This window comes from Eretmochelys imbricata, chromosome 9, assembly GCF_965152235.1.
Source record: "Eretmochelys imbricata isolate rEreImb1 chromosome 9, rEreImb1.hap1, whole genome shotgun sequence".
Lineage (NCBI taxonomy): Eukaryota > Metazoa > Chordata > Testudines > Cheloniidae > Eretmochelys > Eretmochelys imbricata.
Window position 1 is genome coordinate 89,411,576 of NC_135580.1, and position 21,565 is coordinate 89,433,140.

The following is a 21,565-nucleotide window of genomic DNA, read 5'->3' on the forward strand; positions in this document are numbered from 1 at the left end:
GCTGAGCTCCTACAGGCCCCATGGATCTAAAATGGAGTTGTGGGTGCTTAGGGCCTCTAAAAATCAATCTCCCAAGGTGCCTCAAATCGAGCCCCTAACATTAGAAGGCACTTTGCAAACATTGGCCACGCTGAGTTGCCGCAGATGATAGAGAGAGTCTGCAGCAGATCTGGGCATAGAACTCCGGGCTGGGAGACTGGAGATCTAAGCTTTTATTACAAGATTTTTGCACCTATTTCGGAGCTGAGTGAATAATGGATTTTTTGGGGTTTGAGACTGAACCAAAAAAAAAAAGATCCATTTAGATTAGAACCAAAACAAAATGTATTCTTTTTTTTTTTCCAATTTTTTTCATCAAATCAAAAATAGTTTGTTTCAACTCCATCAAAACATTTTGGGTAATTTATTATTGTTGTTTCAATTTGGCTGTTTTGGGTTTGTTTGTTATTTTTTAATTGGCCAAATTTCAAGTTTGGAACTGAATGTTTTAAAATGAAACATTTTGACTTTTCAAAAAAAAAAATCTTGGCCACGTTTGACCTGAATTCACAAATAATTTCATAGCACCCCCCAAAAATACATTTTTTATGAAAACATTGATTTGGCAGAAAAATATACCAATTCGCCAAAGCTCCTGCGGGGTTTGGACTTTGCCACATTATGTGAATTTGTGTGTGACCATACGAATCAAAGTAATTTCTGAGTTCTGAGACTGGCATGTTCCAAATGCTTACAGTGTCTTAACCAGGATTCATTAGGCTCCACTATAGATTCATCTGATTTACTTCCTGGAGCGGCAATCAGAAAGGAGTGATTATGGAAGAACCCAACATTTAGGATTCAGGGCCGTTGTGTTGACAATGGCACTCCTCCTGCCATATCCAAATAATGTGGATTTTTTTTATTTGATATTTTACGGGGAGGGGAAGCTTAAATGAGTAAGATGAGATGTGTCTTAGATGAAATCTAAACCCAGGGTCCCGAGGGCTTCGGGTCATGATCCTACGACTGTATTCTTTACGTCCTGGCGTCATCGTTATGTAACATTGCCGGGTGTTGTAAGAGAGCTGCCAGTCCTTCACCGGCGGTAGCAGCTGTGTTGCATTTCAGTAGAGGACTGGGCTGGTGTGTGTGCAGAGGTTATCAGGCTGTAATGCACTTGGGAACGTTTGGATTGAAAGGCTCTATGTAAACATCTGATGACCTATATATTGAATATCAGCTTTTTACCAAACTTCACTTAAGAGACTCCAGAGTTCAGTTCCCAAGTCTGCTACTGTGTCGACTTGGTCAAGCTATGTGTCCTCTATGTCTTTAAATTGTCCCTCTATCAAATGGCTATGGTAATGCTTACCAACCTCTCCGGGAGGGATGAGAAATTTAAAGTGTGGAAAGAGCTGTGAAGTCGATGGTGCTGTATTAGGACAGAACGTTTGGTTAATTATCTATTATTCTGGCAATAAGCCCAGTGTAACTGGAGGACATGAGGTAGAAATGTAAGAGGCAACTCCGAGACTGCAGCTTCACCCACCCATAACTCACTGACTTCAGTGACATTCAGGGGGGCTTGCGGGATATGTTTGCATCACTGTGTATTCAAGATGAGTATTCTCCACAGCCATGATCATGTGGGGAGATGTCAAAATTCAGGTCACAACATGATGGGCCTACTCCAGCAGGCTTTACCTGTGGAAACATCCCACTGATGTTCGGACCCTTGGTCCATTGCAGGAATGCATTCTGTGGTCCAGGTGGGCTTTTTTTGATTTTATTATACTGTTGTTTAATTCTTTTCTAATCCAGCAGAGTGGAAATTTCTGGTGGGTACTATGAATATATTGATGTCAGCAGCTGCCAGGATATCATTCACCTTTACCACTTGCTCTGGTCAGCGACAATTTTGAACATAGTTGGATTGTTTCTAGGGATCATCACAGCTGCAATCCTTGGAGGCTTTAAAGACATGGTAAGATGACGCACACTACTAGAGAAATGAAAGGCACATGATCAGACAAGTTTAGACATACAAATTTCTTAAAAACCTCACTGGCAGTGATATTACAGTACATACAGGTAGTGGTTGTTTAAATATCCTTTACTGTGTTTGAATCCAGATCATGCACCATTGTGCTTGTGCTGTGAAGAAGGAACTGGAATAACTATAAGCAGAAAGTGAAATTGACTAAATTGGCAGATCCAACAAGACTGTCTAAGCATAGGGAATTGCAAACGATTAACAAATAAGCACATGAAGAAATGTAAGATTAAGTCAGTGATAATAATCTCAGACATTAATTCTATTGTGGAGGAATTCCCTTTTAAAATGAATATTTTGCCTGATGTCCCTTTTAAGAAGAAACATGTTTCGGTGGCACTTAGGTTTATGAATTGTTTAATATAATCATGACGGTAAAAATTCTGAATTTTACAGGATACTTACCATTCAGTTCATCCAAATTTATTCACCTGGTTTCTTCATTGTGTAAAACAGCTGAAGCTGATTTTTGGGGGAAACCAAATAAGATAATTTGTGCGTTGGAAGAAGATGGAAATACTGGTCTGACAATAAGTGGGACTTCAGTAGGCTTGAATAGGGCATGTGCTATGCCATTGGTTTTCAACCTGCGGGTGCGACCCAGTACTGGGTCGTGGAATGTAAAGCATTTGTGAAGCCATTCTGAAAATCCACTTCATTTGTGCACTAGCGTGGGATGGGCTTTGGCCAGCCTGTTCTGTTCGTTCTTAAAGGAAACACACTGAATAGCTAAAGAATGAATTGACTTCAGAGCAATCAGACTGAGCTGCAAGTTGTTCATTCACCAGAACTGGGCTCTGAAATCAGTCACTGTTCCTTTAAATCACTTCTGCAGTCATGCAGGTGTCAGTTATCTGTGAGTGTGGGTCAAGTGCAGGTTAACCGTTGTGTCAGACTGTGTGTGTCTTTGTCTCCACAGACTCCCTCCCTGCCTACACTGAACTGTACAGTTGAAAACGCACATCCCTCAGTGTCCTATTACTCAAGGCCACAGGTGACTTCTTACAACACTTACTACCACAGCACTCCTCATCTGCCACCATACTCAGCATATGACTTCCAGGTATGGCACAACAGACAGTGGCGTTAAATAGATAAGAATACCCTAGCCTGGGGACCACGAAGGTGTCTCTTCCCCAGAGGTCTACCGAAGGCAATCCCCCCTCCTACCGAGGGTGCTAGAACTTCCCCGCAAGCCTGCACCTTGTTCTTGAGCCCGGTATTTAAGTTTCACTAAGGGCATGTCCAGACGGCGGTCACAGGGTGCGACTGCCGCTCAAGTAGATGTACCCGAGCTAGCTTTCACCTGGCCCCACAAGTAATTACCCAGGGTTCCAAGCGGGCTCGTACAGCCCAGGCTCAAGTGCACCCTGCCACAGCTTCACTAGATTAAAGCTAGCTCCAGTATGTCTGTCTGAGCTGCCACCTTCCTCATGCTAAGGCCAGGTGGTAGTGAGGTGCATCCCAATGCTGGGTACCCCTGGGAAGTGTGTCACGTGCTGTTAAGGGCCAAGCCGAGAGGTCCCTCAGAATAGGTTGTATTAGATCTTCATAAGATGATCCTGCATGGTCCTCTACGTCCCTTCCCTATGGCCGCAGTATCCTCTGGGAGCTGTGCCAGGACTGGGAACATTTGTGCTGTTGGATTTAACAAGTGGATCCTTATTTATGATTAGTACTTTGGTGGCTTTTTTTGGATTGTTTAAGAAAGAAGCTGCAATGTACATTTCAAACTGTCCCTTGTCCTCAGTTTTCTCTGTTTAACAGTAGCCGTCTGTAGCCCCTCTGATGCTACCATGTAACACTGACATCGGGAAGATTGTAAAGCGTTGAGTATTCCTCAGCTCAGGATTTTTAAGGCTTGTCATACACACATTCTGTACCAATTTCACTAGATCAGTGCCACCCCCCAGACTGTGGACTTACACCACTATGAAAGGGCTACCTTGGGATAGCTTATTCCTACACATTTACCAAATTGAACTATACTGACAAGCCCCTTTCCAAGGCGCTGTGCTGCTGAATGTGCTATTCCTAAAAGGGGACAGTTTAATGGGTACAAAACCTGTGTGCTGACCAAAGGGAACGTTTTCAGAAACACTTGAGCCCTATTTTCAGAAGTGACTTGGACACCAGGGAGCCTCGGTCCCATTGACTTTCAATGAGACTTGAGCTCCTAAGTCACTAAGGGCCTTGGAAATTGTTCCATCAGACTGTTCCAGTTTCTTATCCTCCCTTTCTAGGCCCTGCATAACTTTGCCCCTCCCTCCTTACCCATCTCTGTCTCTCAGTCCCCTTCTCCCCTACTAGTAGCCTCAGTGCCCCATTTGTCTGCATGTTCCATGCAATGTCTCTGCACCTTCTTCCACACTGCTCCCTCTTGCGTGGAATGTGAGGCCACTCCCCTCTCCTCGTTCAGTCCCTTCTGAAGGACTGCATGTCTTCTGCTACAAGGAGCTAGCCAATTAACCCTTCTGCACAGTCATTCTATCACTTTGACAGAAAACAAAGAAGTCCACATTTCTAATAGAGCCTGGTCTAGAACCCAGGTCTCCTGACTCCATCGCCTTCCCTAACCGCCGGCAAACTCTCTCCAACTTTGTGCACGTGTCATCAGAGTGGCTGAGCTGAGTCTTTGTCAGTTTTTAGGCACACAAACTTCTAGGGGTTGGGTTGAGATTGTTTCGTGCCAGGTGTGAGCCTAGACAGGCTTCTTGTGGTCCATGACAGTCCAGTCACTTGAAACAAGCCATTTCCAGTGGCAGACCCTTGCCTCTCTCATCCCATTGGAACATGCCTAGCACAAATGAAGCAGGCAGGAAACTGTCACCCTCTGCATGAAAATAGCATTATGCTAGGCAGTCACCTTGTGTGTTGAGGAGGGGCAGGGAATGATCAGCTAGGAAAGGGTCATTCCTACAGTGCTTTGACTTCTGCAGGTAGAAAGCCACGTTTGGCGCTGAAAAGAAAGAGTAGGTTGTTTCATCTCACTGGCGGCTCATTCCGCCTTTTGTTCCTTTTAGACAGGGAGGAATCAAAAGTGCAGCCCTTTCAGTGGCCTGCTTCATTAATAAAATCTGACTGCTGGCTGGAGCCAAAATAAGCCAGGCCTACTCTACAGCTGCAACAAAGCCGGCTCTCCTCAGAGGCTCATGGCTGTTGCTAGGCAGCAACACATGGGTGCTTTGTAATGTTTAAAACCCAAGGTTGTGTTCTCTAGCCAATACCGCAGCAGCACCCGCCGCAGCTAAGTCACCCCATATTTCAGACCTGAGAGTTTTGGGGGATTCAAGTGGCTGAAACTTGACAGGGAGGAGGGGCTTGGCCCTAATTGAGAGGTGAAGGAAAGCCGTTTTGCCATCTAAACGTGTAATCAAAAACAGAAGCCTTTGGCTTCAGAGACTTTTTTGTGGTCTCCCACAATCTGCTCCCTAGGCCTCCAAGCCTGCCTTTAGCTGGTGGCACAATATTGGCACAATAAGCTGTAGCAGGTCTGTAATAGGGAAATGAGATACTCCGTGTGTGTGTATATATATATACGACCTCCAATATAATTTTTTTTAATTTAAAGCAATTTTCACACAGGCAACCTGCCCCAAAAGGCTAAACTCTATCTTCACACCCTATTGCTGCTTACACTTGAGTCCCACAAAGCTATAAATGCTCTTCTCTGACACACAATCGGGACACATGTGCTCTCAGTATCTGCCTTTGCAGCACAATGCAAAGATTTTGTCCTCGCCCTAAGTCACTTAGATGTCAGATTATTGCAAGGTACCAAGTAACCTCACCAGTATACGAGGTGCTTTCCAGGCTGCCCCAAAACATTCACGGTATAAAAGACAAACCAAAAAAGGGGGAGAGGTCCAACTGGTAATTTGTTATATCTTGGCATATAATTCAATTGTATGGTTCGTTAAATGCTAAAATGTCTAGATTATCCCCAATCCTTCACAACCTCGCCATTATTGATCAGCCAGGACCAGTGTCTTACAGCTACCGCAGTAGAAGTGGGTCTTTGGGATGGCTTCGACTGCAAAGAGGGGAGCGCCCAGATCAGCCCAGGAAATGGTGGTCATGGATGGAACCGTGGGGAATCTTGTGGGAGGAATGAATGACTGAATGAAGTGTTGAGGCTTGCTTCATTGTGTCTCATCACCTTTTCCTAACTCCTTTGTTTGACCTGTTTCTAGACAGATGGCTACATGTTAACAATTTTCTAACAGTGTCAGTATTTCTTGGTGGAATGCTTTAAACCCATCGTTTGCGATTTATATGAAGACAATTTTAGGAGTGGAACTTATTTTGGCCATGTGCCAGTTTTGTTTTTCCAACTAAAATGCTGACTAAAATAGGAGTAAGCTATGCTGCCTTCATCAATTTAAAGGGATACTACTGAGTAGCCTTGGAGAAATATGTAAGTTTTGTGTGACAAATTTGGTTTTACAAAATTGAAGTCCGTCCCCCCCGCATTAATGTAAAAGCCAAACAAATATACAGAAAGATTTGATTCTCGGGCAGCGTTTGCAACGTAAACGTTACAGCAGTGGTCTAATGTATGAAAAACAAAGGATGAAATTGACTAGTCTGTGTTAACTGTGAAAGCTTAGTGAAATGTATTAAGTAAACAGCAGAAATGATGAAAGGGAAATCAAATTTAACTCTAAATTTCAACCATTTTAAGCTCTTATCTTGCAAACGGTTACTCATCTGCTTAACTTGACTTCAGTGGGGCTATTCATTTGAATATACACATGTTTAACTTTAACAAGCGTTTGCAGGATCAAGGTGTAAAATATTAGTAACATCATATTGTTTGGTAAAAACATTTTTTTTTTTTAACTGGCCACTGTCCCTTTCAGTGTAGGAGCTTAAGAAATGCTTATTTACCTTGTATTCTTTTCAAGCTTGCTATTGACGAATGTATGTGTGTCTCTTCTGCGCAGCATTCCAGTGTGTTTCCAGCTTCCACTCCTTCTGGACTTTCAGACGATCCCCAGTCAATGTCACCATCTCCAAGCTACATGTGGTCCTCCAGTGCTCCTCCTCGCTATTCCCCGCCGTATTTTCCTCCTTTTGAAAAGCCACCCCCTTATACACCGTAAAGAAAAAATGTGCTCTTGAAATAAGTGTGAACATTTTGTATTTATATTTTATTGGGGTGGGAGGGAGAGAACATTACAGAGGACACTATCAGATACTGGATTCTGGTCATTCTTGCAAGACTTATGTAGAGGTTTAACAACTGTGTGTAGAGCAAGGATAATTTCATTGAAGCTTACTAGCGTCAGTGACTAGCGGGTGACCTAAATTCAGGCCTGTTTTACAATTGATTCACAGTAGTCCTTGATTTTTAAGAGGTGCTACCTGGTCAGACTATTGATCGCAGTCTGCCATGCTTCATCTTGAGCTGAGCAGTCATGTGGATAAATATGGAGTGGGGTTAGCCAGAACCAGTAGTTGCGCCAGCCTACTCTTTTGCTCTAAAGGTGAGGGTGCTTGAAAATCAGCTCGGATGTTAATTTTGTTTGGCCTTTTGCTTCCTACTGTCAGGACATTGCTGGGCTGTGGAATGTAGTTCACATCTTTCATTGCTTATGGTCTACGTCCTTATCAAAGGAAAATCCAAAGAAGAGCATGAGTTTCTTAAATCATAATACAAACAGATGGAAAAATAATTCTGTAGGATATGATGTCCTGTAGCAGGCCTACAACTGGAATAGAGCCTGCTGAAAGAGAGAACTGCACGAGCCAGGCTGGCTTGTTTCAGGATGCATCATAAGGTAGGAGGTGTAATACTGAACTGAGTATTGTTAGTTCTGGTATGTGTAAATAATATAAAAATCACACAGTCTGGGTGATTGTGTATCAGCGATTGGATTGTAGATACCTCCTAAATAGAAAGATGCAGTTTTCTGTGTTCTGCTAAGAAAAGGCATCCGACACTGTCCACAAGTCATTTCAGCAAAACCATGTGTTTTCCTTCTTTTGGTTGGGAAATTTTTATAGATTGTTTTGAGCCAGCACCCTGTATAATAACTTTTTTAATGGCTGTATTACAGGCTGCATGTAATGAATTTTCACTATTTGCTCTCAAGATGTAAGTCTCTTGTGGATAAAATTCAACACCACATAAATAATAGCCTAGGACAAAGTTGATTAGAATTTGCTGTTATTGTTGTGACTTTCTTTTAATCTTCAAATGATAATTGTGCTGATCTAGATTTCATGCAGGTTTTGCATGCGTCTTGCATAACAAAAAAGATCAACCTTATTAAGTGGCACAATGCTCGTTTAAAGTGTTGTTCTTGCCCAAGAAGTGATTTCATTTGGCAACTTCCTGTTCAGAACCACTCACTCTGAGCATTTCATCTGTTTACTTTGGGGATAAAAATAAGGTATCTGCTTTTTACTTGTTATACCAAAAAGGCTGGATTCTATTTCAGCTCCTGCACCTAAAGAAGTGTAAACCATAAGGCTACACCCATTTACCGCTGTGTCACCTCAATCCAGACAAAATGTCATGGAGAGCAAAATTCGGCTTGTAGAGGTTTATGCTGTTATGTGAGCCACAACAAATACAGTTGGACTTCAGATTGCAGCATCTTTCTACTTGCAACCTAAGCAAATGTGAGATGGTGTAAAAAAGGAAGATACATGTGGGACCCATGATGTCACGTTCAGAGTACAACCACACTTTAACGTGCTGCTTTTAATCCTACGCATTTGCAAAGCATTTTTAAACTCATTTCCCTGTCAGATACAAGTCCATCTAACCTCAAACTGAAAAGAGAATTGTTCAACCAGAAGCAAATGTAGAACTTCTATCTTGACAAGAAAATATTTCTTCTTAGAAAATGGTGGGAGGAGAAATACATGCAAGATACTCACTGGATTTAAAGCAGTAGTGTATGCCGAACATGTTCCAGTAGACTTCCTCCCCCCATCATATATGGTTTAAAATACAGCTCCCATAAGTTTGGGCACCAGAAATAAATTAGCACACTAATACCCCTTCTGTTCTAAATTAACCTCACAGCTGTTCAACTCAATCACATCTTTAAGAGATTTTGCATGCAATTAAAAAAAAAAGTGACAGCACCCGGGGTACAACTCCCTGTGAGAAGTATATTGCATAAATGTTTTTAAAAAATATTATTTTACTTCTAGAGCTTTGAAATAAAAGTTACAGTCCTAACCTCACCTGGAAAATAGTATACCATTTGTGCCTATCTCTATTAAATAGGGCTGCAAGGCATAGGGGATATATTGCAGGTCAGAACTAAGGCGCATTGCACAGTCATGAGGGGAGAAAAATAACTCAGTGCCAGAAAAAAGGATCTTTGGAAGCAAGTGTATTGTTAGCACCTTTGCTAACCTAAGCAGAAAACCTAAGAAATTGTCAAAGCTCTTTTTTCCAAACCTTTGAGCTTTATATTCATTGTTATATGCTAGTATATTTAAGCAAAAGCTGCATTGCTGCTTTAAATTCATTATAAAAAGACAACTCAATATTAACATTAAAAAGCATCATTAGGATTTTCTGTTCAGCTATCTGTTTTCCTTCTGCTTCAACAGTATAAACACTGAACATACATGCAATATTATGCACTGTATCCATAATGTCTTATGAGAATGTAAAAATGACATGACTCGTATGTATCTTTTATTACTTCACAAAAGTAAAATAAAACTCTGTGACTTTTTAAAAATGTTCACAAAGTTGCAGTTTACATTTTAGCAGCTTTTCTGAGTATTAACGTTGCCACCATTGCACTGACCTTCCTTGTATGTAACTAGGAACTACAGAAAAAGCCAAGACAGCATTTGCTATTTTAGGGCCCAGAACTGCCAACCTTACTGGGCATGGTGCTTACCACCCTTAGGAGTCCCACTGAAATCACTGAGCTCTTATTTTGTAAATTGTGTGTTGAAAGAACAAATGTATCCTACGCATTTTATAGCTGTAGTAACTACAATTCTGCAATCCTTATTCCCGAGTAGTTCCATTGATTTCAGGGGGGTTACACTTATAAGTGCTACCCAGGATGCGTAAGGCCCAGTGTAGTCACTGGACTTAAATCCTGCAGCCAGTCTGTATCCTCTGTTGCCTGCTACACACAGAGAAAGTCTGCTGAAGAACATTGAAATACAGCCTTCCATTTTAAACAGAAGTGAATAATGTAATCAGTACAGTATCCCATTCACTTATTTTTATATTAAGTTCAATAGATTATGCTGGGCTTGATCCTGCACCACTCATGTCAGTGGGAGTTTTGCTGTTGACCCCGGCAGGAGCAAGTCCAATCCCCATGTGAATGAGATGTTTTACTAATGTTCCTGATATTCTCCCCAAACCGTTTTTGACACGTTTCTGAGTAGCTATGTTTTTCTTGTCAAATCCTTTCCCCACATCAGTTTTACTATGCTGATTAGCACTTACTCAAGCAAATAGTCCCATTGAGTTAATTGGGTCTACTCTGGTAAGTAAGTATTACTTATTAAGGGTTGCAGAATTAGACCCCATTTCAATAATAATTATTAGTCAACCAAAGTATCAATTATCTCAACACTATGGTTAAGAACTGCAGATGGAAAAATTCCAAACCATAACCAATTAGAGATTAACTTATTTGCAGCTTCATTAAATATGAAGTTGCTGCACCATGAGTTAACTAAAATACATCAGCTGAATAAGACAACCACAAGTATAAGTTTCTAGACCAGTGCAACCCAATTAGAAGTCAAGTAGAACACATACTGGCTCAAAATACTTTTAGATTGTGCAGTTTACAATATGCATCATTGTTCAACTAATTCAGCTTATTAAAAGAAACCTCTAAATTGCATAATTTTTTTTGAGAATTCACTGCTACCTTAAAAAGTCCTACAGGAGCCAATTATAAACATTAACTCATCGAAAGCTGTGTTTCTCAACCTTTTTGATCCCAGGAATTGGCTTGCTGCCTTCCTAAATTGTCAGGAAGACCTCAGGGGCAGGCGCTGGTCCACAAACCAGTTGCTGAGAAACACAAAATGTCTCAGAAAAGTGGATTGCCCTTGGGGAAAAAAACATTCTGCACATCTCTAGAATTAAAACTTTTTTTATTTTTGCCATAGAAAGCTCTAAGAACTAATATCAAGTATTGGTTAATGAAAAGTAGAACACAACTTTAAAAACTATGTTAAGGAAAAGACTGTACAAGTATATACATTACAGTATTGGTAAAAATGAACAATGTTTCACACAGAACAGTTGATAGGTAACAGCTGTAGAACCCAATGTTCAATGTATACAGTTGTCAGCTTTTGCATCTTTGTATAAGCTGCATGCCTTAGCAGTACAAAATAAATAAGCAACCTATCAATTTTGTTATCTCCATATTTGTTTTATTTATATATTGGAATGCTGTGGTATGAATTCCCATAGAAGCCACACAGTGAGGACTCTTAGCCATCATTATTACATTTTGTAGCAGATCAGAGTTAACTTTTATATTTGTAAAATGATTTTTAGGTTTGCTATGGGATCTCTGCTGAATGTTGTAATAACATTTATATAAATGCATTTTCAGATTCAATTAGTGTAAATCCAATTTTTTTTCCAGAGCCAATTTCTTAATATTTACAAAATGTTTTGGATTAAGTCAAACCAGAAGGTAATGATAAAGATTTAAAAAACACAAAACAAAACCAAAACCCACCCTAAGTACAATAGCCAGAAATCTAAATATAAAAGTCTATTGCCCCATAAAGAGTTTAAAAGAAGGGATCTAACATGTTTCCAATCCAATAAATACTGGAAGTGAAGTTTAAAAAAAGTTTATTTTACATGACCTCTGGACTTTGGATACTGAAGCTCACTTCCAAGGAAAACTGAAGACTGAGACACACATGCAGGCCCGAGTCTTCTGGCAAAACTACACCTTTTGAACCACCAATTTTCCAGTTTTTTTTTCTAAAGAGACACCTTAGTAGGCACAGTTCAACTTAAGGTTTAAACCTTATCAGCAGCAAATATTGATAGCCTTATTACTGGATATATATTCTGCAAGGCAAGCTTAATTCCAGATGTTTCACACTAGGTTAATTTACAATATACCCTCAATGTTTTTCATGACATGAGGCCATGAAGCTTTTATCTAGCACACAGTGAGGTAAGTGAGTACAACGTGTGCTATTATAGGCAATCAATATTTATTTCTTTGAAAGGATTATGTGTAACTGCTGAAATGCCATCAATGAAACTCAAACAACATTCAATCTATCACATTTTAAAATATTCCCGATGCCCAAAGAGCAATTTTTATCAACATCTACACAAAATCAACCTACTTTATGATTTGACAATGCACATAGTTTTGAATTAAATCCTAGTTCCTAATTTTGAAAGGGTAAATTTACAATATAAAAACATTTATACATATTGTATTCTTAGCCTAGAAAACAGAAGTGCTGCATTCTATACCTAGTAGCTAAACAAATTCTCTTTTCCTCTTCCCATTATTACAAATACTGATTTCTGGTACCCGTTAATTATAGCTTTAATTATATTTGAACCATTTACCTTGAAATATAACTTATCTTTCTGGAAATTTAAGATTGCAGGTCATAAGGTGAAGAAATGTTGGTCTGAACATGAAATGTTTTTTTTTTAAACATGAATATGAGAAGAAAAATCCTAAAGTGTGATTTAGGTAAGAGATTTAATGAAAGGTTACTGATAACTAACACTATGCACAACAATTCTTTTCAGTCCTCTATAAACCTCTGTTTAATTTTCATATTACCATTTACAAAAATTCAACAAGTTCCTAAATCAGAAATGCTAGACTACGTGACTGTGCTGATAGTACTGAAAGTAAACTAGCATTTCTTGTTCTAGCTGAACTTTTACTAAACTATTTTCCAAGTGCCTAAATATGTACCAACTGCATGGGAAAGGAAGGATATTATTAAAACTGAAAATGAATATTGATATGCCTATGCCATGGAACCTATATAAACGCATTAAAAAACAAAAACAAAAAACAAAAAAAAAAACAACTTGATTATTGATTTAGTCCTCCTGACAGCAACACTTCCCATTGGGAAAAGTTTTCAGTACTTCATTAAAAATCTAGCTAAACAGGCCTGTAAAATCTGTAGTAGTCTCAGCTACAGAGCTGAGGCATCATTTACATTACTTCTCCGTTTCAGGAAGCATATTCTGCAGTCTTCTGCTAGGAAAAGTATTATAAAAATGTTCAAAATATCTGATCAAAGCCTTTTGACAAAATGAACAAAACAGAAAAGCAGCAACTCATTCTAAATAATCAGCATACTCTTTAATAATAATAAGGTCTGACATTATTCCTCAGGATTTTAAAAACATGCTGCAAAGCTCAATCTTTCTCTTCAATGTTCTTTTTTGTCGATATTGTAGCTTGATATTTTTCCCCATTGCAAAAAAGAATAAAATATAATGGTCCAGCCACTGAATACTCTGCTTACTGTACTGACAAATATAAATAAAGTGTGTTCAGTTCAGCCCAAACTGAACTTTTCTTATCGGTATGAACATTTTCACAAAGAGAATTGGTTCATTTTGACCAGAAAAACAAAACTGAGATGCTGGTTCAAAAATACACTGCTCCAAACAAATGGATCAGTTAGTTTGGACCCTTGCAGTAATACACTATTCAGAGTTAATGTATGAGCAGTGGGATTTTTTAAAATCATGCCATATCCAAGAGGCTATGCTGAACATCTTATTGTGGTCTTGGTGTTAACATCTAAAGAGAATTCAGCATTAAAGTGCTAACATGAAAGAAAAAGTTTCTGTAATAAATGTTTCAAGGTATGGGAAAATACCCCAGTTATTTTAGAAGAAAAACAATGTTTCAAATTATTTAAGGAAACTGTACCTTGTCAAGCTATAACTTTCCTTTTTTTTTTTTTTAAATGAAAATTAACAAACTAGAAAAAACACTGACAGCTCCTTGGAAATATCTTATTCTGTATTCAAGTAAACTTTCAGATGAATTGCTACTACAAATGACTTGCAGCTACAAATAATCCATCTAAATACTACCCTTTGATGAGTTGGTAGAACAAGTAAACTTGGTTTCACTTTAACAATTTGTTTTACAATATTTTTAGCAGTTCATTTGAAACAGTTGCACCTTTTCTATACTGAAGCTTTTTCAGCACTTAAAGCATTTCAGTAAGACTCTGGTATTACAAACTCAAATTCAGTACTACCCTCTGATAGATTTTGTTTAAAAAGTGATTCACTTCCCTGCTGAATGAAAATATCATCCCAGGTCATTGGCTTGGTTGGAGGATTAGAAGTTGTTCCTTCAGCATCATCTTTTCCTGCACCAACACGATAAACAAGTCCATCCTCGTTTATTACAGGTATACTGCTTGAACGATCAGTAATATATGCATATTGTCTGATCTGTAAAGACCTGCAAGGATGCAAACGATAAAGCTTGGTATCTCCAGAAGGGTCTTGACTATGAACTGATCTTATATGTGAAGCCATAACCTGATAATTGATGAAAGATTTCCCACATGTCAAACACTGGTACCTTCGCTCACCAGTGTGGTGAATTTCATGTTTTGTACGGTATTCTGCAAGAGGGAAAACTTTTTCACAGTATCGACATGGATACTTCTTCTCCCAGGAATGAACGTTAAAGTGTCTCCGCAAACTTGTCAGACACACATAGGATCTCTTGCATACAATACAAATGTAGTAGACCCTTCCATCCACTATGAGCTCATAGTGATCATCATGCTTTAGCTTCATGCGTTTTCTGTTTGCAGGATCATCACCAGATGTTCTCGGCATCTCGTCAAGTTTGACTTCTCCTTCATCTGGGTCATCTTTTACAGGAATTACTATGTCATATGTATCTTCACCAATATTTGCATAAACCTTACAACCTGTTGACAAGCCTTCTATTTCAGTAGCTGTATCTAAAGTTATGATCTTCTGACCTTCCATCACATGTTTTGATGCTACACCCACAGAAGAATCCTTGTTGCTTCCAGTAAGAACATCTGAGATTTTTATTTTAAACTCTCCAGGTTTGGAAGATGGTTCCTGTGGAAAAGTAACAACCTGTTTTTTCTGTACACCTGATCCTTCAAATGCTGCTACTTTGGGGGGAGAAGATTGCTGAACCAAAGAACTGCTACTGACTGAACCTGGACTAGATGAGCTAATGATATCATCATCTTCCACATCTTCCTCCTCCTCTTCTTCCTCCTCCTCCTCAACAGCATTTGTTTCCATTTCAGCTAAAGACTCATTATTAGATGGCTGTTGATTCTCCCCAAGCAAATTAACTGTAGGAGACACGTGTTGTTGATGTGAGGAACTGACACTTAGTGATGAATTAAGTTGAGACTGATTTAGCAAAATGATGTTGGGGGTCAAATGCTTTGGAGTTGAGGAGTCAAGTGATTCAGCATTAGTTTGTGTTTGGTTTGGATTGGGTTGGTTGGCAGAGGAAGTGAGTTTTTGAGTTGCTGCAATACTAGTTAGAGGGGGAGATCCACCAGTGCTACAGGACGTTTGGTCAGAAACCACAGCAGGATTTGGGCAAGGTTGGCTCTGTGCCACTGCACTGGTCTCTGGAGAACGCTCCTTCGCAGGCACAATTTCAGAGCAAAAGATGACATCATCATCATCATCTGAATCACTCACTGTAATTTTTGTAGTTTCATATTCTTCACCATGTAAGGAAAATGATTCTGTTATAACAGGCATCCCACCAATTACATGTTGACTCAAATGTTTTGTCGGGCATATCTGTGTTTCAAGACTCTCTTGATCTGAGCTAGAAGGTAAAGTTTCTGAAGTACCATCCTGGATGCCACCAGATAGGCTTTTTACTTGTGACAGAGGTACACCCAGTTCTGCTATAAATTTAACTCCCAATAATTGCCCTGATTTAATCAACTCATCAAGTAAGTCTGATCGAACTCGGATTATTTTTGAGCTATATATATAGTTGAGTATTTCTGCAAAAATCTCTGCTCTTATAAAGCTCAGTTCCACCACTTGCCCAGCAACTGAGAAAAGCTGGTGAAAATACGTGCTAGAAGCAGAAAGGACATTTCTGTGGGCTCGAAATTTCCGGTCCTCCACGATGACCGTAACATCACAAAAAAGTCCATGGTCACGTTGTTCATTCAAAGACTGGAGTAGCATTCCAGAGTACTGGGTGTCTGTTGCAGAAATCAGTTTTTTTCCCTCCATTCCTTCAGAAAGAAAAGTAAAAGGAACCGTGTTAGTTTACAGAATTTATAACGTTTTCAGATGCAGTACAGAATCCTCCCATTCAGAATTTTTTGTTTTTCCCCTGCCCAAACTAAGTCTTATTAATGAGGCCTTGTCTACACCTAATATTTATACCAGCATAGCTATGTCAGTTGAAGGGGTGAAAAAAACCACACCCCAACCAACATACCTATGTTGACAAAACCCCAGTGTAGGCACAGCTAATGTCATCTGGGGAGGTGGTGTTCCTACCCTGGCAGAAAAACTCTGTCAGAGTATTCTGCCACTACATTAGAGAGCTACTCATAGCTACATGCCAGTATAGGTTTAGCAGCGCAGACAAAGTCTGATTCCCACTGGTAAACAGTCCATATACTGTATTGCTCGTAAGTTTCATGATTGCTGCTACTCTTCTCCATAGCTGTAAATATATCCAAAGGTCTGTGTTCACTAAAATGAGAAACTCAACTGAGTAATAACCAACAAAGCGTTAGCTGGAGACACCATTAACTTAAGGTCAATATCACATCAACATAATCAAGATTTAGGCTCTGTAAAGCTACAGTTTTTTTAAAAAAATTAAAAATAGAAATATTTAAAAAACAAAAAAGTTTCACATGTAAATATAAGCAACCATGCAAAATTGTCCTGAGTTAATTACAAGCGCAGCTAACAAAATTATGTATGTGCTCTTTACCACAGTGACTGATGCTAATAAAAAAGCTATGGATATTTTACTCCCTGTCCAAAAACAAAACAAAAAATTTACTTGCCCCATGGGAGCAGAAATTTGCAAGCCTCCCCTACCATGTTTGCAACCCAACTACTGCAGCATTATGCTAAGGAAGGAGAGCCAGAAAGTGAAATCAACAGGTCTATTTTCATCTCCCAGTACAATATTTCAGAACAATGCAAAACCATCAGTACAGTGAAAAGGAAAGATTTTTTAAATGATTTTATAAATTAAAAACACAGCTGGCAAGGAAACAAATTTAATGTCAATTTTTACCCTGACAGGTCCCTTTACGTAGAGAGAATGTCATTTTAGACTTGGGTTGGTAGCAACAGATAAAATATTAGATATTAATTACAAATGTCAAACTACTTAAAATGGGAGGTGACCGACTGTTTATCACTATAAAATGTTGATAATTACTGACCCGATATTAAGCAAATTTCATGTTCCTTCTTCACTGTAGGTCATTGCAGCCAATTACATAGTCATTTCTTTTTCAAAAGAACTAGCACAAGTAGTAAGTACTGTAACTTTAGAATGCTGCTTCTTTGGAGAAGAAAATGTAGGTATCAAACAACTTTACTTCAAAGCTACTAAATATAACTTGGCTTTCCAAAAATTACTTGGCTTGCAAGTAATATTGTAGCATTATCAGGACCATCATTATGACATCTTGTTTTTATTGCAAAAAGAAATATGAACTTTTTGGTTTAAAACCAATACTAATTAAATATCAATTATTTCCCTTTATGGTGTCAAGCAATTTCAAAAGAACACAAAAGATACTAACCCTTACAAATGGGTAAACTCTGAGCACCCTGCCAACAACCTCAGCCTCTTAATTGTGGGAATTCAAACACTTGTGTTTTAAATAAAAATCTCTACATGTCAATGGAGAGAAAGGTTCAGTTGCCTCCTGCCTGCTCAGAGGGCAATTTAAGCAACACAAACAGAAAGAATCAAATACACTGTGGTATGTCTGTCTAGATAGCTACTGAGGATCTGCAACAAGAATCAGCCCTGGGGAAGAACCAAGGGCTGCAACACAACCATTTTGAAAGAGGACTGGACGGGGGAAAAAACCCAGTAGGAAACAAACATGGGGGATTAGCCTATGTATCAACTGAAACCCCCTTTTCAACAGTTCCATCAAGAAATATTAACAATGCCTTGCCAGTAAGTCTTTATAATATAAGATAATCTTAAAATACAGGTGATGCAAGTATCATGGAGGAGAGGAAAGACTTCAAGGTTAAGGAGCAGATGATTAATACTGGAGCAGCTTGCTAGACCTCCACATGCAGGAGTGTGCGTGTTTGAAAGCATTGTTATGCCTTGCAGGAGTGGCAGCATGGGAGGACAGGACACAGAAGGAGATTAGTAAAACTCTCAGATAGGGTCCTGCAGGTGTGTGAGCAAAGAGGGAATGCAGAGGTTGCAGGCAGCAGCATGAAGAGGGTGAGGACAACAATACATGGTAATGGTGGCAGATGGGGGCGGGGGAGCAGCTGCATGGGATGGGGTGGGGATTGTTGTGCCTGGAAGCAGTATAGGGAAATAAAAAGGCACCTCAAACTAGCAGATTGTGGAGGTGAACTGCTTTAGCTGATGAAGTGAGCTGTAGCTCATGAAAGCTCATGCTCAAATAAATTGGTTAATCTCTAAGGTGCCACAAGTCCTCCTTTTCTTTTTGCTTTAGCTGGGAAGATGGACCTCTGTGAATATTAACTAGAAGATTAAACAGGGGGTTGAACTTTTGTTCCTTATAGCAAGACGGGTGGGAATGCTGTGTATAGAGGATTAAGGGGGACTTGTATTTATACAGGAACTGTAGAGGGGAGGTAAGGCAGAGCATATAAGGAGAGCTGCACTGTTGTCACTTTTCAAAGGGGAAAGTGTGTACACTTTAATTACAGAAGACTAGAAGGCTGAGCTTGGGGAATTCTGGGTGCCATATTGTCGGACTAAGTATAGGGCTGGATACAGGAGAGCTGCTATGATACAAGGGGATTGAGAGTCTGAGGATTGTGGCTTCATTAGTGGGGCAATTTGAGGATGCATTTCCCCACAACCACTGTTCCAATATGCAACCCCGTTTCTGACTTCAATATTAAGCCTTGGGTAAGAGCGTTGGGGGTTAGATATTGGAGGCTGGATATCGCGGGTATAGGGAGTATGTGGGGAAGCTGGTAATTGAGGGAGCTGTGCATGGGGTGTTTATATAAGGCTGTAGGCCAGATATTGGGAGCCAGGTGAGAATTGGAGGCTAGAAGTTTGGGTAGTAGGTACTAGACATGGGGTGTGTATAGGGCTGGGTAAGGAAGGGGCAATGAGCTGGGCTACTGGGGGGCTGAGTAGGGAGTGTATAGGGGGCTAGTTGGGGACACAACAGGGGACACAATAGGGGGGATATTAGGGGCTGGGTAGGGAGGCGTGAGGTGGGATTTAGGTGGGACACAGAGCACTGGATGGGGTGGTGAGGTGGGTTCTAGGTGGAGGACTGGGGGTGGGGCATGTGAGAACAGTAAGGTGGCATATGGGTGAGGGCAGACAGATGGGCTTTAGGTGGGGGCTGGGGAAAGGAAATGGGGGGGATGGGTGAGGACAGGGAGGTGGGATCTGGGTGAGGCCTGGGGAGCTGGAGACTGGGGGAGAGGAGGGGAGGGCAGGGAGGTGAGATCTAGGTAGGGCATGGGGGGCTGGAGCAGGCACATGAGGCTGGGTGAGAGCAATGAGTGGGGATCTGTGGGAGGGCTGGGAGGTGTTGGGGGCTGGGTAAGAGCAATGAGGTGGGAACTGTGGGGGCTGGGGGACATGCGAGGTGGGATCTGTGGGGGACTGGGGCAGGCACATGAGGCTGAGTAAGAGTGGTGAGGGGGGATCTGTGGGAGGGGAGGACAGGGAGGTGGGCTCTAGGCCGGGGGGGAGGGGGAGGCTGGAAAGAGCCGTTAGATGGGATCTGTGAGGCGCTAGGGAACATGTGAGGGGTGATATGGGGGAGGGCAGGGGTGTGGGATCTAGGCAGGCATGGGGGGCTGGGTAAGAGCGGTGAGGCGGGATCTGTGGGGGGCTGTGGTCGGTGGAAGCTGGGGGGCTGGGTAAGGGGGGGTGAGGTGGGATCTGTGGGGCACTGGGAAGAGCAGTGAGGGGGTGATCTGTGGGGGGCTAAGGGACATGTAAAGCTGGGTGAGGGGGGATCTATGGGGGGCTGGGGCTGGCATGCGGGGGGCTGGGTAAGTTGGGTGAGATGGGATCTGTGGGGCGCTGGGGTAGGTGGAAGATGGGGGGGCTAGGTCAGACACGTGGGGGGCTGGGCAAGAGGGGTGAGATGGGATCTGTGGGGGGCTGGGAAGAGCAGTGAGATGGGATCTGTGGGGGGCTGAGGAACATGTGAGGCTGGGTGAAGGGGGATCTGTGGGGGGCTGGGAAGAGCAGTGAGGGGGGATCTGTGGGGGGCTGAGGGACATGTGAGGCTGGGTGAAGGGGGATCTGTGGGGGCCTGGGAAGAGCAGTGAGGGGGGATCTGTGGGGCAGGCATGTGGGGGGCTGGGTGAGGGGGGTGACATGGGATGAGGGGGCTGGGGTAGGCACGTGGGGGGCTGGGAAGAGCGGTGAGATGGGATCTGTGGGGGGGCTGAGGAACATGTGAGGCTGGGTGAAGGGGGATCTGTGGGGGGCTGGGAAGAGCAGTGAGGGGGGATCTGTGGGACAGGCACGTGGGGGGCCGGGTGAGGGGGGTGACATGGGATGAGGGGGCTGGGGCAGGCACGTGGGGGGCCGGGTGAGATGGGATGAGGGGGCTAGGGCAGGCACGTGGGGGGCTGGGAAGAGCAGTGAAATGGGATCGGGGGGGCTGGGGTAAGTGAAAGCGGGGGGGGGACTGGGGCGCTTTCCGCCTGGGGCGGGGGGGGCGGCTCTGGCTGCTCCTCTCCCGCCCCCCCGGCCTAAGGGCAGCGGGGGGGGCCCGGGCCGGCCGAGCGGGGGGGGGGGGGCGCGAGCCGCTGGCCGGGGGGAGGGGCAGAATCTGCCCACACAAAGCGGGGAGCCGCCGCCGCTTCCTGCTTCCTGCGAGGGGAGCGGAGCCGGAGCCGGAGCCGCCGCCGGGGAGAGGGGCCCCCCGCGGGGGCCGGCGGGCCTCGGCCGCGGCGTGGGGTAGGGTCCCGGGTACCTGCGCTCCGAGAGCCGCGCTCCTTCCGCCAGCAGACAACGGGCACCAGCTCGCCAGCAGCCGCCGCGGCCCCGCCCGCCGCCGCGCCACCCCCGCCACGCGGCCGCCAGGGGGCGCTGCCCCGCCGGCCGCCGCGCTCCCTGCCCGCCCCGAGCGCGCTCGGCTCCCTTCGGAGCGCGCCCCCAGCGCCCTCGGCCCCGCTCGGCTGCTCCCGGAGCGCCCGCGCCTCGGGGGCGGGCCGGGCTCGGCGCGGGCGAGCGCGGCCCCGGGCCGGGCCTTGACGTGCCCGGCCTGGCTGGGCCCCGGCGCGGATGCCAGGGCGTCGCTCGCACGTGGGCCGCCCCCAGCCCT

General features: G+C 42.7%; 2 protein-coding genes across 4 annotated transcripts in view; one reads left to right on the forward strand and one right to left on the reverse strand.

The window, feature by feature from the left end:
* Nucleotides 1-8,468, forward strand: part of TMEM255A (transmembrane protein 255A) — a 50,569-nt gene extending 42,101 nt beyond the window's left edge. For 2 of the 3 annotated variants that reach the window (XM_077826509.1, XM_077826508.1), the window contains exons 7-9: nt 1,804-1,966; nt 2,955-3,098; nt 6,982-8,468. In XM_077826509.1, coding sequence (XP_077682635.1) covers nt 1,804-1,966; nt 2,955-3,098; nt 6,982-7,140 — 466 coding nt within the window. In that variant the 3' untranslated portion in view covers nt 7,141-8,468. The remainder of the gene's footprint in view (nt 1-1,803; nt 1,967-2,954; nt 3,099-6,981) is intronic. The other variant, XM_077826511.1, reaches the window with a different exon arrangement.
* A 2,661-nt stretch (nt 8,469-11,129) lies between these two features.
* On the reverse strand, nt 11,130-21,301 carry ZBTB33 (zinc finger and BTB domain containing 33). Its single transcript, XM_077826597.1, has 2 exons — nt 21,215-21,301; nt 11,130-16,291 (listed from the first exon to the last, which is right to left on the reverse strand). Exon 2 carries the CDS (start codon nt 16,287-16,289, stop codon nt 14,238-14,240), a length of 2,052 nt encoding a protein of 683 aa, XP_077682723.1. The 5' UTR covers nt 16,290-16,291; nt 21,215-21,301; the 3' UTR covers nt 11,130-14,237.
* Nucleotides 21,302-21,565: the final 264 nt, after the last annotated feature.

Coding starts and splice junctions, on each gene's coding strand:
- ZBTB33 (XM_077826597.1), bottom strand. CDS start 16,289: ATGGAGGGAAAAAAACTGATTTCTGCAACAGACACCCAGTACTCTGGA.